Source organism: Chiloscyllium plagiosum, unplaced genomic scaffold (genome assembly GCF_037043375.1).
Source record: "Chiloscyllium plagiosum isolate Xiang-an unplaced genomic scaffold, Cpla_swu_hap1 HiC_scaffold_1, whole genome shotgun sequence".
NCBI classification, from domain to species: Eukaryota; Metazoa; Chordata; class Chondrichthyes; order Orectolobiformes; family Hemiscylliidae; genus Chiloscyllium; species Chiloscyllium plagiosum.
The window spans coordinates 75,348,157-75,365,258 of record NW_028270139.1 but is presented as its reverse complement, the minus strand read 5'-3'; the positions used below and the strand labels follow the sequence as shown (position 1 = coordinate 75,365,258).

The following is a 17,102-nucleotide window of genomic DNA, read 5'->3' as shown; positions in this document are numbered from 1 at the left end:
AATACTTATATTTAAATATTAGGCTGACGAGAGGATCACTTGGTAATAACAATGCCATACCTGGTTTCCTCCAAGGCTTATCTTCAAAAGAATCCAAGTCTATTTCCAAAGCTGGCATTCCATTGATGTCACCAGGGGCATCAAGGTCAACACCCTTTCCAGCTTTTGTCCCTAGGAAATAACATTTTAAAGCTTGACATAAGTAACATTAACAAAGTTGAAAACGAAAAACATTTCAATAATGAGACCATTTTTCCCATCTGCTATTGAATTCTAAATCAGTTGCAGTTTTTTTCCAGTCTAAAGAATGCAGAGAAAAATCAAATTTAAAATAAATTCTAAAAGAAACTACTTTATTTACTCACTAACCATCAAGTGATTTGGATATTGTTCACTCAAATAGCTTAAAAATGTCATAAAATAAATACTTCATAGCTTTCAACTCTCTGCAATTGATAAAACACAAAAACATTCCAAAACACTAGAGTTATAGTATGGAAACAGACCCTTTGGTCCAACTCATCCACGCTGATCACACATCCCTGTTTGACCCAGTCTCATTTGCCAGCATGTGGCCCATATCCCTCTAAACTCTTCCTATTCATATATCCATGCAGGTGCCTTGCAAATGTTGTAACTGTACCCACCTCAACAACTTCCTCCAGCAGCTCATTGCACACACGCACCACCCTCTGCGTGAAAAAGTTACCCCTTGGATCCTTTGTAAATCTTCCCCCCTTACTTTAAACCTATGCCGTCTAGTTTTGGATTCCACCACCCTAGGAAAAAGACCTTAGCTATTTACCCTATCCTGGCTCATGATTGTATGAACCTCTTTAAATTCACCCCTCAGATTCTGATATTCCAGGGAAAAAAAAAGTCCCAGCCTATTCAGCCTCTTCCTATAGCTTAAACCTTCCAGTCCTGGCAACATCCCTGGAAATCTGCTTTGCACCCTCTCAGGTTTAATAACTTTCCTATGAAGGGCAACCATGATTGAACACAGAATTCTAAAAGTGGCCTCATAAATGTCCTGTACAGCCTTAATGTGACATCCCAATTCCTTTAATCCATGTTCTGATATATGAAGGCAAATGTGTCATATGCCTCTTCACCACCCTGTCCACCTGCAACTCCCCTTTCAAGGAATTATGCACCTGCATCCTAGGTCTCTTTGTTCGACCACATTCCCCAGGGCACTTCCATTAAGTATATGAGCCCTGCCCTGGTTTGCCTTACCAAAATGCAACACCTCACTTTAATCTAAATTAAATTCCATCTGTCACTCTTCAGCCCATTGGCTGATCAAGATCCTATTGTACTTGGGAAATATTGTGTTATAGGTTATTTTTACTAACTCGCTCACCAGCTCACTATATTCATTAACACCAGGTTCCCATTCATTCAAAACTCTTTACCAACTAGTTGTTTACTATAACACAGTTTCATTCATAAACTGTGTTTTGTAGTATATTTCATTATTACAACATTGACTAAAATTAAAATTAAAGTATCCCTTTCAACCCATTCACCTTAAACCTTTATCAGGCCTATTACCACATCAAAAGCAATGTCTAAATAGGTGTCAAGACCATAAACAATACCATCTCCATCAAGTCTCCACAAAACATTACAATATTAATCAGCCAACTGCCTCTCTGACCTAAATAGGATTACAGAACACCGTACAGTTTCCCCGATTAGTATGAACTTGTTGAAAACCTTTTAACAGGGCTACTATCCCCTTAACTAACAATTATTTGGAGGTGCCGGTGCTGGACTGGTGTGGACAGTTAAAAAAAAAATCACACAACGCCAGGTTATAGTTCAACAGGTTTATTTGGAAGCAGTAGCTTTCATGGCCACTGCCTCTTCATCAGATGATTGTTCTGATGAAGAGGCAGCGCCTCGAAAACGACTGCTTCCAAATAAACCTGTTGGACTATAACCTGGTGTTAAGATTTTTAACCTTAACTAACAAAACAGCGCTTCCATGGGACTGCATGAATGAAATAAACTCACACCGGCAAATAGTAAACAAATCTCACAACCCAGCTGCACTAGTCAGTTTGATACACTTTATTCTTTTATTAACTACATGTACAATTTCTAACTTATTTACAGTATATAGGCCTCATGTTTTTACTAACATTTACTGACTTGGACAAAAGGACTGACACCTCTTAATTACACACGCAGACCAGACAGAAGTCTTCATTAATCCTATTAGGAGTAACAGCTAGTCTTGAGCAAGTGTTTAGGCCATCTCCTGTTTCCTCAAACCTTTGTGACTACAGATAAAACAATGTTACACCATAGAGATGGAACTTTAATATCTGTACAAACTGGGTATAAAGAGGCTACTGTAAGAACCGTATTTTGGGATTGTATTGCCACTTTGAACTTGCGCTACTGCGGTCGCTGAATAAAGAAGCTATTTTCACCAGTTATCGATTTCGGACATTATTTCAACTTGATCCCACAATTGAGATAACCTTCTTTACTGTCACCAATTATTTTGGTGTCTTCTGCAAACTTACTAACCATGTCTCCTATATTCAGATCCAAATAGTTTATATACATGACAAAAAGCTGTGAACCCAGCACCAATCCTGTGGCAAACTACTGGTCATAGGGTTCCAGTCCAAAAGTTAACCCTCTATCACCAACCTCTGACTCTTACCTTGAAGCCATTTTTGTATTTAATTGGCTAGCTCCCCCTGGAGCCCATGTGATTGAACCTTACTGACCAGTCTTCCAGTCAGGACCTTATTAAACACTTTGCTGAAGTCCATCTAGGCCGCGTTTCCCACTCTACCTTCAATCATCTTTGCCACCTCTTCAAAAGAAACTCACTCAAGTTAGTGAGATGCCACTTCCCATGCACAAATCCATGCTGACTACCCATCATTGATCCTTGCCTTTCCAAATGCATGTAAATCCTGTCCTTCAGAATCCCTCCAACAACTTACCCACCACTGATCTAAGGCTCACCAGTCTATAGTTCCCTGGCTTTTCCTTACAGTCTTCCTGAAATAATGGGACCACATTAGCAAACCTCTAGCTTTCTGGCACCTCACAAAAAGGTTCTTTTTCGGAATGGCAGCCGGTGACAAGCGGTGTCCCGCAGGGTTCAGTGTTGGGGCCGCAGTTGTTCGCATTATATATTAATGATCTGGATGAAGGGACTGGGGGCATTCTAGCCAAGTTTGCCAATAATACAAAGTTAGGTGGACAGGCAGGTAGTACTGAGGAAGTGGGGAGGATGCAGGAGGATTTAGACAGTTTGGAGGAGTGGTCCAGGAAATGGTTGATGGAATTCAATGTGAGCAAATGCGAGGTCTTGCACTTTGGAAAAAAAATAGAAGCATGGATTACTTTCTAAACGGTGACAAAATTCGTAAAGTCAAAGTACAGAGGGATCTGGGAGTGCTAGTTGAGGATTCTCTAAAGGTAAACATGCAGGTTGAGTCCGTGATTAAGAAAGCGAATGCAATGTTGTCAATTATCTCAAGAGGGTTGGAATATAAAAGCACTGATGTGCTACTGAGACTTTATAAAGCTCTGGTTAGGCCCCATTTGGAGTACTGTGTCCAGTTTTGGTCCCCAAACCTCAGGAAGGACATACTGGCACTGGAACGTGTCCAGCGGAGATTCTCACGGATGATCCCTGGAATGGTATGTCTAACATATGAGGAACGGCTGAGGATCCTGGGATTGTATTCATTGGAGATTAGAAGATTAAGGGGAGATCTAATAGAAACTTACAAGATAATACATGGCTTGGAGAGGGTGGACGCTAGGAAATTGTTTCCTTTAGGCGAGGAGACTAGGACCCGTGGACACAGCCTTAGAATTAGAGGGGGTAAATTCAGAACAGAAATGCGGAGACATTTCTTCAGCCAGAGAGTGGTGGGCCTGTGGAATTCATTGCCACAGAGTGCAGTGGAGGCTGGGATGCGAAATGTCTTCAAGGCAGAAATTGATAAATTCTTGATGTCACAATGAATTAAGGGCTACAGGGAGAATGCAGGTAAGTGGAGTTGAAATGCCCATCAGCCATGATTGAATGGCAGAGTGGACTCGATGGGCCGAATGGCCTTACTTCCACTCCTATGTCTTAAGGTCTTATATGTCTATTAATGATAAAAGTATCTCAGCCAGGGACCCAGCAATCTCTTCCCTAGCTTCCAACAAAGTTCTGGGAAACACCTGATCACTTCCCAGGGATTTATCTACCTTTATCTGTTATAAGACTGCCAGCACCTCCTCTTGTGTAATTTGATGTCTTTTCCCCAATTTAGTTCCACAAGATACCATGTCATTCTCTGCAGTAAACATTAACACAAAATATTTGTTTAGTATCTCACCCAACTCCTGGACTTCTACACAGAGAAAGCCACATTGACCTTTAAGGAGCCCTAGTCTCTCTCCAGTCACGTTTTTGTGCTTAAGGTATTTATAAAGACTCTTTGGATTTTTGTTAATTCTATTTGACGAAGCTATCTCATGGCCCCCTTGTGCCTTCCTGATTTCCATCTCAGGTACACTCCTACTGCCCTTATACTTCTCTAGTTATTCACTCGATCCCAGCAGCTTATAGCTGCTTTTTGCCTCTCTTTTTCTGACCAGAACCTCAGTTTCTCTAGTCATCCAGCATTCACTACACCTACCAGCCTTACCCTCCACACTAACAGGAACATAATGGCTCTGAACTCTCATTTTTAAAAGGTCTCCCAATTCCCAACCATCCTTTTGCCTGTGAATAGCCTCCCCCAAACAACTTTTGAAAGTTCTTATCTAATAACATGAGAATTAGCCTTACTCCAATTTAGAACTTTAACTTTTTGGTCAGTTCTACCCTTTTCCATAATTATATTAGTCTTAAAATAATTATGATCATAAACCCCAAAGTTCTCCCCACTGATACTTCAGTTACTTGCCCAACAGAAGGTCAAGTATTGCTCTTCCTCGAGTAGGTACACCTACAAGCTGAAGAAGAAAGTTTTCTAGTTCACACTTAAATTCATCTCCACCCAAGTCTGTAACACTATGACAGTCCCAGTCTATGTTGAGAAAGCTAACATCCCCTTTCATTACGACCCTATTTTCCTTATAGATTGATACTGGAGATCTCCTTACATCTTGTTTCCCAAATTTCCCGCTGACTAATGAAGGGAGCATATAATACAATCCCAACAAAGGTGATCATCTCTTCCTTATTTTCAAGATTTACTCATTTAACTTCACTGGACGATCCCCTAGAAATATCCTCCCCCCAGTATAGTCATAATGTTCTCCCTAATCAAAATCGCTACTGGCCCTCCTCTCTTGCCTCCCTTTCTATCCTTCCTTTGGCATCTATACCCTCGAATGTTTAACTGCCTGTCCTGACCATCCCTGAGCCACGTTACTGTAATAGCTATGACATCCCAGTCACATATTCCAAACCATGCCACAATCTCTATCACTTGGATTCCCACCCACCTCCCCTTCCGCAACCCAGCCCCCCACCACTTAACTAGTTTAAAACTCCTGACTAGCCCTCGCAAATTTTCCATTGAGGATACTGGTCCTGTTCCAATTCAAGTAGAGTCCATCCCTCTTATTCAGGTCACTTCTATCCCTGAAGAAATCCCAATGGTCAAAAAATGTGAATCCGTGCCCATTGCACCAACTCCTCAGTCACGAATTAATCCGCTCTGTTCTCCTATTCCCACTCTTGATAGCACATGGCACCAGTAATGGCCCAGATGTTACTACCCTCAAGTTCCTACTTTTTAACCTCTTGCCTTGTTTTCTATAATTTCTCTGCACAACGTTTTGCCTTTCCCTACCTATGCCAGTGCTATCAACGTGTACAATGACCTCCTGCTGGTCTTCCCTTCCAGAATACTCTGCACCTTCTCAAGAGACATCCTTGACTCAGTCACCCAGGGAAGCAACACAAAATCCTGATGTTTCACTGACAGCCACCCAAACATCTGTCTGTGCCCCAGACTAGAGAGAGTCCACTATTATAATTGATCATTTGGAAGGTGACATACCCCTCATTACAACAGAGCCAGTCATGGTACCAGAAACTTGGCCGTCAGTGCTATACTCCTCTGACAGGTTATCCTCCTCTACAGTATCCAAAATAGGATGTCTGTTTGAAATGGGGATACCCACAGGGGACTCCTGCAGTACCAGATTACCTCTCCTAGCAGTCAACCATCTATCTGACCGTATCTGCCATGTCTCCACCTTCTGGAAAGGGCAATTCATACCTCCTTGTTCTCATAAACTCCTCACTACCTCTAAATGCCATTTCAACCAATCCATGTGATCCGATAGGATTCACAATTGAACATGTCCTGCAGACATAGTCTCCAGGAAGATTCAAAATCTCTCTGACCTCCCACATCTGACAGGAACAGCACATCACCCAATTAAAAGCCATTGCTGTCCCTTTTAAGAATCTACAGACCCAGAAATTACCTAAAAACAAACAACACGCTTTGCTCAAAACACATCAGCATTAGCACAATATAAAATCTGGTCTTTTATGAGAAGGACACACACAAAGAAAAACAGCTTGTGGTAAGTGACGAGTGAAGATAGTTGCACAGGCTTTAAAGTTATTTGTTGTTTTGACAAGTTCTATCAGTGATGTAAAAGAATACTGGAAAGGCTGCAACGTATAGAACTTGGGCTACTTCCTGACCAGTACAATTTGAAAAACTAATCTTCAGGTAAAGTACTAAAATGTATAAAATATTTTTAGTGATATCCAATCACTGTGTTCGCAAATCAGAAGTGCACCAATCAGAATATTACACAAAATTAGCCTAGTGTCCAAACTGGCATTTAGTACCAACTCACTTTAGTCTCTATCAAGCAAATTACAAAAAAGATAGTAGAGAACTACATGCTGCATGAGGGCCCAAATGGAAACTGTGAACCAGGTAATGAAAAATATACAGTTAAAATAAATTCACACCAAGGGGAAGATTTTCTGTCCTAATAACTTAGGTAACAATTTTTTTTGTTCAAAATACTCTGATATATTAATGGCCTCACTGGCTTGTTTCTTTTTATGATTAATTTGACCTCAACATCCCTAAATACTTTGTCATTATCTCACGGGACTACATAAGTTGTTCGTTTTCAAATGCCACACTGTAATGTTCGCGAAATCTACAAAGATAACTTATTTACATCAGGATTTACAAGTTCAATACTAAAGTAAATCAACTTAAATCCAAAAAATCCAGAATTCAAATGTGGAATATAGTGTTGCTTTTGAAGAAGCAACCACAATTCTGAAAAATGACCAACTGAGGTTATGTACTTCTCCACTGGGTGGAAAGAGCACAGGAAAGAATAAGGATCTTTGCCAAGCCATTCTTAACAACTGCTTAGCCGACAGTTTATGCTGTTACTCTTTCACTTGGCTGCAATTTAGAGTAACTCAGGGACAAAAAAGTAGATAATGTTTCTTACCTGACCCATAAAGTCTTCCTGAGGACTTAATATTGAGATTTACAGGTGTTACTCCATAGCTATTGGACAGAAAATATATTTCAATTAGGACTTCACATGCTCGCTTAATATTCTTTACTTGAATATGATTCAAAATTTTTGTTTAGTTTAGCAAATATTCAATTTCAGATTTTACATTGCATTAATTATTCATATAAATAAGCATTAAAGTTCCTGTTTATGAATTTCAATATAACGTTTTTAATGAAAGTGACACACAAAGGAACCACAATTACTTGCAGCCTTCCTGAGCATGTTTTCAAGTAAACACCAGCTGTGATGGCCTTGCTGCATATCAATAAGTATTTATTTGTAGAATAGGTCACACTGAGTCAGAACTTTGGCTTACAAAGTGAAGGGAAAAGATTTTGTCAGTTCCATCTGGACACGAGCCTAAAATTCAAATCAGGCCTGAAACATTACCACTGGTTTTAAAATGGAATTTGAAAGGTGGCCCAAGAACATGATTTGACCACTATTTTGATTTGGGTATTGCTGAAAAGAAGATCCATTTTGTTGAAGGTTTTAATCTTAAAATGCAAGACAAAAATCCACATTTATTCAACTCAACAAGAGGTGACAACCATTCACTGTTTCATTACCAAGTGTCCTGACCAGAGTCAACCTGCCAGGTTTGAAATTTAAACAGAACCTGGCTGTAACTGTCAACCAGCATTAATGGTACATTCTCTCTCCATATCAACGAACCTATGATGGTCCACTTGCCAATGAATCAGGATGTTACTTCATACAGTCTAACTGTTGGTTTTCTTCTAGAATGGGTATTCTTATGAAATGTACTGTTGCAAAGCTCTCAATCAACATGTTAAATAAGAGCAAAGCAAATCAGTTATCCTTGAACTACCCTTACCAAGTTCATTATCAACATCTTGGAGGTTCACTGAGGTTTCACTGCACCTCTTATGAGCACCATGGCAATTAGCACATTTCCTGATCTTTTATCTTATCTTTTACCTATAAGGTTCACATCAAGTTTGTGATGAAAGAGTCATTAATTGTTGTGTAGGTGTACATGCTCATCATGAGTCAGGAGAGAACAGCTTTCTGAAATAGGTGTCCCAGCAACGAACTCAACACGGAGCCCTGATACACTGTTAGAATCAGCAATTCAGCAGCTCACCAAAGTGAGGAAAGATTACTCATTTCTGTCTTAAATAGGTTACCACTTATTCAGAGATAATACCTTCTGGTCCTTGGCTCTCCAGCAAGGGGAGACAACCTTGTTGCACCCACCTTGTCAAGCTCCCCAAGCTTTTTATGTTTCAATAAAGATCTCCTCTCATTCTTCTAAGTTCCATTGAGTACAAGCCAAATTACATACCCAGGATCTTCCTAGTGAACCTTTTCTGGATTGCTTCCAATCCCAGTATAGGGAGCCCTCGACTTACAAAAACTCACACTCTCAAACTCGATCTCCTACAGGGGTAAAATTTTAAGATCCAACATATGAACATATCCTGTACTTAAAAATGGTGTCCATTCTTGCTGACAAATCGGACCCAACAAAGGGATTGCCTGTATATATTTCCTTAGTCTTCTTGAAACTCTGCAGTCCTTGGGGTGTAAGAACATTCACAATGTTCTTCGAATGGAATTCAAAGATTTTGACCCACCCACAGAGAAGGAACAGCAATATAACTCCAAGTCAGGAAAATGTGGCTTGGAGGAAAATTTTCAAGTGATAATTTCCCATGCATCTGCTCAGCTTATCCTTTTAGATAGTAGAGATTATTGGTTTGGGGCATACTGACAAATAAGGTTAGTGAGTTACTACAATGCATCTTATTAATGATGCACACGGCAATCACTGTGCATCAGTGTCAAAGGATTGAACATTGAATGGACTGCCAATCGAGCAGGTTGCTTTGTCTGGGTTAGTACTAGGCTTCTTCAGTATCATTGGTGCTGCACTGATCCTAGTAAGTGGGGAACATTCCATCATTCTCCAAAGTCGTACCTAGTAGATGGTGGAAAGGCTTTAGTGAGTTAGGAGGCAACTTATCATTTGATTTCCCAATCTCCGCCTTGCTGCTATAACCACAGTTTTAAAATTGCTGTTCCAGTTCAGTTTCTGGTCAATGATAACCCCCAAAATATTGACAGTGAGGATTCCACAATGGACAGTAATACCAGTGAATGTCAAGTGGACAATGATTAGATTCTTTTGTTGTGAACAGTCATTGCCTATCTTGGATAGTATATTGACATGGAACTCGGCTGATTGAAATTCAGAAGAGGGATAGGTGTTGTCATTCTTCAGAAGAATGGGAGGTGATGTTTCCCCTGATGGGAGATTCTAGAAACAGACAGCATTGTCTCAGAATCAGAGGGTGCCAATTTTAGACTGAGATGAGGAGGAATTTCTTCTCTCAGAACAGTCTTTAGAATGTCTTGCCACAAAGAGCTGTGGGGCAGAGATCTGACACATATTTAGGGCTGAGGCACAGAGATTCTTCATCAGGAGAGAAATCAGGAATTAGAGGGAAGGAGCAGGAATGTAGATGCAAAGAGTGTCAGATCAGCTCTGCTTCTAATGAATGGAAGAGCAGGCTCAAGGGGTGAATGGCCTATTCTGTTCCTATTTCTTATGGTATTAAATCAAAGCCCAAATGTTTTAAGATTAAGATTAGATTCCCTATAGTGTGGAAACAGGTCCTTCAGCCCAACAAGTCCACACCAACCCGCTGAAGTAACCCACCCAGACCCATTTCCCTCTGACTAATGCACTTACCACTATGGGCAATTTAGCATGGCCAATTCACCTGACCTGCACATCTTTGGATTGTGGGAGGAAACCAGAGTACCTGGAGGAAACCCATACAGACACGGGGAGAATGTGAAAACTCCACACAGCCAGTCATCCAAGGCTGGAATTGAACCTGAATCCCTGGCACTGTGCTAAACACTGAGCCACCATGCTGCCCTTGTGACTATTATTTCTAGACTGCCCCAGAAGAGGAAACATCTGTTCAAAGTCTTCCTTATTAATCCCATTTAACATTTTGTAGACCTAAATCAAACCCCCCCATTTTTCTGAACTCTAGTTATTCAACCGCTTCTTGTACGACAGCCCTTTCATGTCTGGAATCAATCTGGTGAACCTCCTCAGATCTGCCTCTACTGACCCTAATATAAAATAGACAACATCCACCCTGACCCCAATATGGAAGAGTAGGCAACATCATTCCCAAACCCCAATATATAACAGGAGACAGTATCCCTCCAGATAAAGGAAGGATGTGGTCCATGCTTTACTGCATAGGGACACAAAACTTCATTCTAAAGAGTCACGAATGGTACTGAAAATTGAACATCCCCACTTCTGACCTTATGATGGAGGGAAGGTCATTGATGAAGCAGCGGAAGATGGTTGGGTCAAGGACACCACCCTGAGTAACTCCAGCAGAGATATCCTGGAGCTAACAGATGACTGACCTCTAACAAAAATTACCGTTTCTTTCTGCCAACTATGACTCCAACCAGTGGAGGGTGTTCCTCTGATTCCAGTTTCTCAAGGGTTTCTTGATGCAATTGGGTCCAATGCCATCTTGATTTCAAAAGAGGGGTTCAAAGCCACTGACCTCTCAGAGGAATTTAGAAAGGGCAATAAATGAGGATTTATCAATGCCACACATCTTAAGAGAAATGTCCTGGTCACCACTATAAACTGAAATGAGAATTCTAAAGGGCTAGATTGTGTGAAATAAACATGATTTCTTTTAAAACTGCTCTCGTGGTTCCTGCTCAGAATTGTAAATAGAACAAGTCCTATAAAGTAATCAAAAGCAGATTTACTCATCCCAAGGTACAAAGACTGTAAAATATTTACACTGAAATGAATAAACATAGGAACCTACGTATACTGTGGTGCTCCAGTTTTAATATCACCAATGGTTACTTGAACGTCATCATCATCGTCATCACTATCACTGTCACTTTCATCCTCCCCTTCAGCTGCAGGATTCTAAAACACAAAGATTTGAATTGCTTACAAAACCATACTCAATGTCAAGCATAGCATTACCAAACTTCCCTTCTCCTACTGCAAACATAAGCGGGCAATAGAAAAACATATCCATTGTTAAAGCTAAAGGTTCTACTGACTTATGGAGGGAGGTGTGTTGCGTAGGCTGAAGGATATTAAGGTGGACAAATCCCCAGGACCGATTGGGATCTATCCCAGGTTGCTGAGGGAAGCGAGAGAAGAAATAGCTCGGGTCCTGACAGATATCTTTGTAGCATCCTTAAACACAGGTAGAGTGCCGGAGGACTGGAGGGTTGCTCGTGTTGCACTCCCTGTACAAAAAGGGTAGTAGGGATATTCCGGGTAACTACAGACCAGTGAGCCTGATGTCAGTGGTGGGAAAGTTGCTGGAGAAGGTACTAAGGGATAAAATCTATCTATAGTTGGAAAAGAATGGACTTATCAGTGATCGGCAACATGGTTTTGTGTGGGGGAGATTATGCCGTACCAACTTCATAGAGTTCTTTGAGGAAGTGACCAAGTTGATAAATGAAGGAAGGGCTGTAGTTGTCGTATACATGGACTTTAGTGAGGTGTTTGATCAGGTTCCCCATGGTTAACTAATGGAGAAAGTGAAGTCACATGGTGTGCAGGGTGTTCTAGCTCGGTGGATAAAGAACTGGTTGAACAACTGGAGAAAGAGAGTAGTAGTTGAAGCGAGTTTCTCGAAATGGAGAAAGGTGACCAGTGATGTTCCACAGAGATCAGTGCTGGGGCCACTTTTGTTTGTAATATACATAAAATGATCTGGAAGAGGGCATTGGTGGTCTGATCAGCAAGTTTGCAGATGACACAAAGATTGGTGAAGTAGCAGAAAGCATAGGAGACTGTCTAAGAATATAGGAGAACATAGATAAACTAGAGAGTTGGGCAGAGAAGTGGCAGACGGAGTTCAATCCAGCCAAATGTGAGGTGATGCATTTTGGAAAGTCTAATTCTACAGCAAACCATACAGTAAATGGAAGAGCCTTGGGAAAAGTTGATGAGCAGAGAGATCTGGGAGTGCAGGTCCATTGTACCCTGAAGGTGGCTGCACAGGTGGATAGAGTGGTCAAGGCGGCATACGGTCTGCTTGCCTTCATCGGACGGGGTGTAGAGTATGAGCGCTGGCAGGTCATGTTAAAATTGTACAAGACTTTGGTTCGGCCGCATTTAGAATACGGTGTACATTTCTGGCCGCCACGTTACCAAATGAATGTGGACGCTTTGGAGAGGGTGCAGAGAAGGTTTACAAGGATGTTGCCTATTATGGAAGGCGCAAGCTATGAACACAGGTTGAGTAGGTTAGGATTGTTTTCATTAGAAAAAAGGAGATTGAGGTGGACCTGATTGACGTCTACAGAATCATGAAGGACATAGACAGGGTGGATAGAGATAAACTTTTTCCTAGGGTGAGGGATTCAATAACGAGAGGTCACGTGTTCAAGGTGAGAGGAGTAAAGTTTAAAGGGATATAACACACTGAAAGTACTTTACACAGAAGGTGGTAGGTGTCTGGAATATGTTGCCAGCAGAGGTAGTAGAGGCAGGCAAGGTAGATTCATTTAAGGTGTGTCTGGACAGATGCAAGAGTAGGTGGGGAGCAGAGGGATATAGATCCTTAGGAATTGGGTGGTAGGTTTATACAGTGGATTCAGATTGGCACAGGCTTGGAGGGCCAAAGGGCCTGCTCCTGGGCTGTAAATTTTCTTCGTTCTATTTTTAATTTCAAAACATCAGTCACAATGTTAACTTTGTAACTACAGTAATTCAATAGGTCGACTGGTACATTACTGAAGAATGAAGATAGGACTAAGAGCTCCCTAACTCAGTCGTTTTCAACCAGTGTGGTATGTCATAAGGACTGCCCTCAGTGTGTCTTGAGATTTTTTGCAAAGGTAATGAAAACCTTAAACAATATTCAATCCATGAAATCATGGTCATTGAAATTACCTTTGTTCATTATCGTGTGTGCAGAGATAGGAGCTGAACACCAGAGTTTGCTCTAACTCACGAGATGCAATGGTTCTTGCAGGGGGAAGGTGTTCTCCCACATTTACAAGCTCCAAAGAGATCCGACAGAGCTTTTTTATCAATGCACAAATGACTTACAAAAAGAGTTAATATCTAATCACTACTGCCTGTCTAAGCTGGCATATCTCGCAGATGTTTTCAGCCATCTGAAAGAGTTAAATACTAAAATGATGGGGAAGAACAAGATGATCCTGTCCATATAAACATCAAAGGTTTCAGGTCAAAACTAGGCCTTCGGCAAGAGACCATGGCAGGGGATTCACTGGAAACGTGTCCACGAGCACCATCAGTTACAGAACCAGATTATAAAATTATTCCAAGGTCCTATGCATGGAGATTGATGTTGACTTCTGCTTCTGGAAGTAGTTGCTGCTCAAGGACCTCAGATTCAAAGAAAATGTTTAAAAACAGTACACAGAGCCTACGGATGGCCCACTTAATGAAGTTAAACTTTAGAGAGACTTTCTTTACGTGTTTTGGTTGACTGGGGTATCTGAGGGTCTATGATCATGCTTCTGCTGCACTGTTGCCATTTCAGATAAAATACCTCTGGGAGATAATATTGTCAATACTGGCACACACGAAACAAAACAACAGAACTGATGCTTGTTAGGTGGAGCAAGATTTGCTGGTGGCCCTCTTATAAATTCCTCCCTGGATCAAACAGCTCTGTGCAGATCTGAAAGCCTAGGATTCCCAATAACCCAGGAAATTTCAATTTATTCTATTTCTCTCTGATCCTTTACATATATGTTCAATTATTTAATAAAAAACAGGACTTCTAAAAATATTGTTAGAAATATGAAATGTCATCTGCAAAATTCTGTGGAACAAATTTAGGGTTGTGAAGAGGTAGAAATAGTAGGAGTTCAACAGATTTTGAATATTCGCAGTCAATGACAACTTGTTTTTGGTGGATTTAAAACATTTAAACATTTGATCCTTTAGCTTTGTGCACTATGTTATAAACCTCTCTAGTAAGTCTGTAGCCATAGTAAACGCAACTAAATGTGACTCTTATGAGCAGGAGTCAACTCAGCTGAAAAAAAGGTAGATATGCTGTGGAACTGTTTGTCGAATTAAAATGTTTCAGCACCACTGCCCAAACCTGACAACTATTTTATGCAAATAAATGCAAAATACAAGTTAAAAATCTGAAATAAAAATTGAAGGATAATGTTTGGTCAAGAAATGTCAACCTGTTTCTCTCTCTACAGATGCCAGACTGGCAGAGTTTCTGCAGAATTTTCTGTTTATGTAGCAATTTTATGCAAATCACTGAACAGTTAACTTTTAACTCCCCCACACACTACACAAAATATCCAAACTTTTATAGATACAAAGAAATATCTTCACTGGAGCAGGGTCTTCAACTGTTAGCCAATTCTAGGTTTCCCTAATGAGCATAATTTCCTTTTTTGTACTGAACTACCTCAGCAACATGGAACACTAGACATAAACTTAAGCCTGTTGTACATTTTAAAACAAAGCACAAGAAATCAAATTATTTTAGACTTTAGTCACATCATATTCTATCAACTGGAAGCATAATATTGCTTTTCAACTTTAAGAACCTGGGACTAAATACATCCCAAACTAATAGAATAAATATCTCCTCTCACTGCACAGGAATTTTACCTAAATGAGTTTCAGACATCTCAAGTTAACTCAATGAGAGTGTCAAACATAAATTAATAATTCATAACTTGTTTAAAGAAGCTAGGATAATAGCTGGTCAACAAACAGAAACACAGTCGCATCAACTTACAAATATTAAATGTCTTTCAAATGGAAAAGTCACAAGATGCTTCACAAATTTAAAAGTAGCATAATGACCAAAAGTTTTTTTTTGATTCTCTCGAGTCATGGATATGACTTGCTGGCATTTATTGTCCGTCCCTCATTTGCCCTTGAACAACTGGTTTGCTGGGCCATTTCAGAGGGCAGTTGAAAGTGAACCACACACTGTTGTCAGCCAGACCAGGTGAGGTTGGCAGATTTCTTTCTCTGAACGGAATTGCAATGGTTTCTCTGACAATTGCAATGGCTTCATAGCTGTCATTAGATTCCTAATTCCAGACATTTTGTTGAATTCAAATTCTATCATCTGCCACAGCGCATTCAAACTCAGATTCCCAGAACATTCGCTGAGTTTCTGGATTTTTAGTTTAGCAAGAATATTACTGAGCTATCGCTTCCCCTTGGGTTAGAACATGAAAAAAAAAGTGAAGAAATAAATGGAAGGAATTCCACAGCTTAAAGAGCTGAAGGCACGGTTCTGAGGTCAAGGAATTAAAACCAGAGAAGCCAATGCAGGATTCTGGAGGAGGTGACAGACTTATGGAGAGATGGGCCAAGCTAAAAGAAGAAAATGAAAATAAAAAGAAGAATGTTGAAGTCTAGGCATTGCTAAGCCAAAAATCAATGTAAAGAGAGGAAAGGGGTAATTGGCAAACAGGATCTGTAAAAGCTAAAACATATAGCAGAGATTTTAATTTTGTTAAATTTACAAAGGTTGCAAGGCAGAAATCTCGCAACAAGAGAGCATGGAATGGTCGATTCTACACATGATAAAGGCATGAATGAGAAATTCAGCAGATGATCTGAGCAGCAGTTCAGGTGGACAATGTTACCAAGGTTGAGGTTGGCTGTGTTGGTGAAGTCACATGCTCCGAGGTAAATCTAAAAGTTTTTTTTTTAAGAAAATCTCTGGTCATCCTACCATAGCCTTCAAATATATAGGCTGTACAGGGCGTTGGTTAGGCCATTTTTAGAATGCTGCAAGCAATTCTGGCCTCTTGAAAGAGTTCGGAAAAGATTTACAAAAGGATGTTGGCAGGGTTGGGAGGGTTTGAGCTAAAAGGGAGAGGCTGAATAGGCTGCGGCTATTTTCCCTGAGGCATCAGAGGCTGAGGGGTGACCTTTTAGAGGTTTATAAAATCATGAGAGGTATGGATAGGGTAAATAAATATGTTCCCTGGGGTGGCAAGTCCAAAACTAGAGGGCATAGGTTTAAGATGAGAGGGGAAGATTTAAAAGAGGGCAGCTTTTTCACGTAAAGGGTGGTGTGTGTATGGACTAAGCTGCCAGAGGAAGTGGTAGAGGCTGGTACAATTACAACATTTAAAAGGCATCTCGATGGGTTTAGAATGGAAAGGGTTGAGATGAATATGTGGCAAATAGGACCAGATTAATTTAGAATATCTGGTCAGCATGGACAAGTTGGACCGACCCGAAACATTAACTCCGATTTCTCTCCACAAATGCTGCCAGACCTGCTGAGCTTTCCCAGCAACTTCTGTTTTTGTGATTGCTAATGAGAGCAGTTTGTCAGATTCATCAGAAACATAATAAATCATGAAATTTAAGCAGTAAAGAGAAATCAATAATGTCTGAAGCCTTTTAGAAGTCTAAAAGGTATGCCTCTGGCAGGTTCTCTTTCTACAAATTAGCAGAGACAATTTGTATCTATATAGCACCTATATAAGCAACTTAATTAGTTGCTTTTTGCAACAAAGAT

The 17,102-nt window shown here is 40.4% G+C and overlaps 1 protein-coding gene across 6 annotated transcripts in view; it reads right to left on the bottom strand.

The window, feature by feature from the left end:
- Positions 1–17,102, bottom strand: part of fip1l1a (FIP1 like 1a (S. cerevisiae)) — a 120,031-nt gene that overhangs the window by 86,213 nt on the left and 16,716 nt on the right. For all 6 annotated transcript variants that reach the window (XM_043690917.2, XM_043690926.2, XM_043690936.2 and 3 more), the window contains 3 exons: positions 11,403–11,509; positions 7,486–7,544; positions 61–171 (listed from right to left, as the gene is read on the bottom strand). In XM_043690917.2, the coding sequence (XP_043546852.2) occupies positions 61–171; positions 7,486–7,544; positions 11,403–11,509 (277 nt within the window). The remainder of the gene's footprint in view (positions 1–60; positions 172–7,485; positions 7,545–11,402; positions 11,510–17,102) is intronic.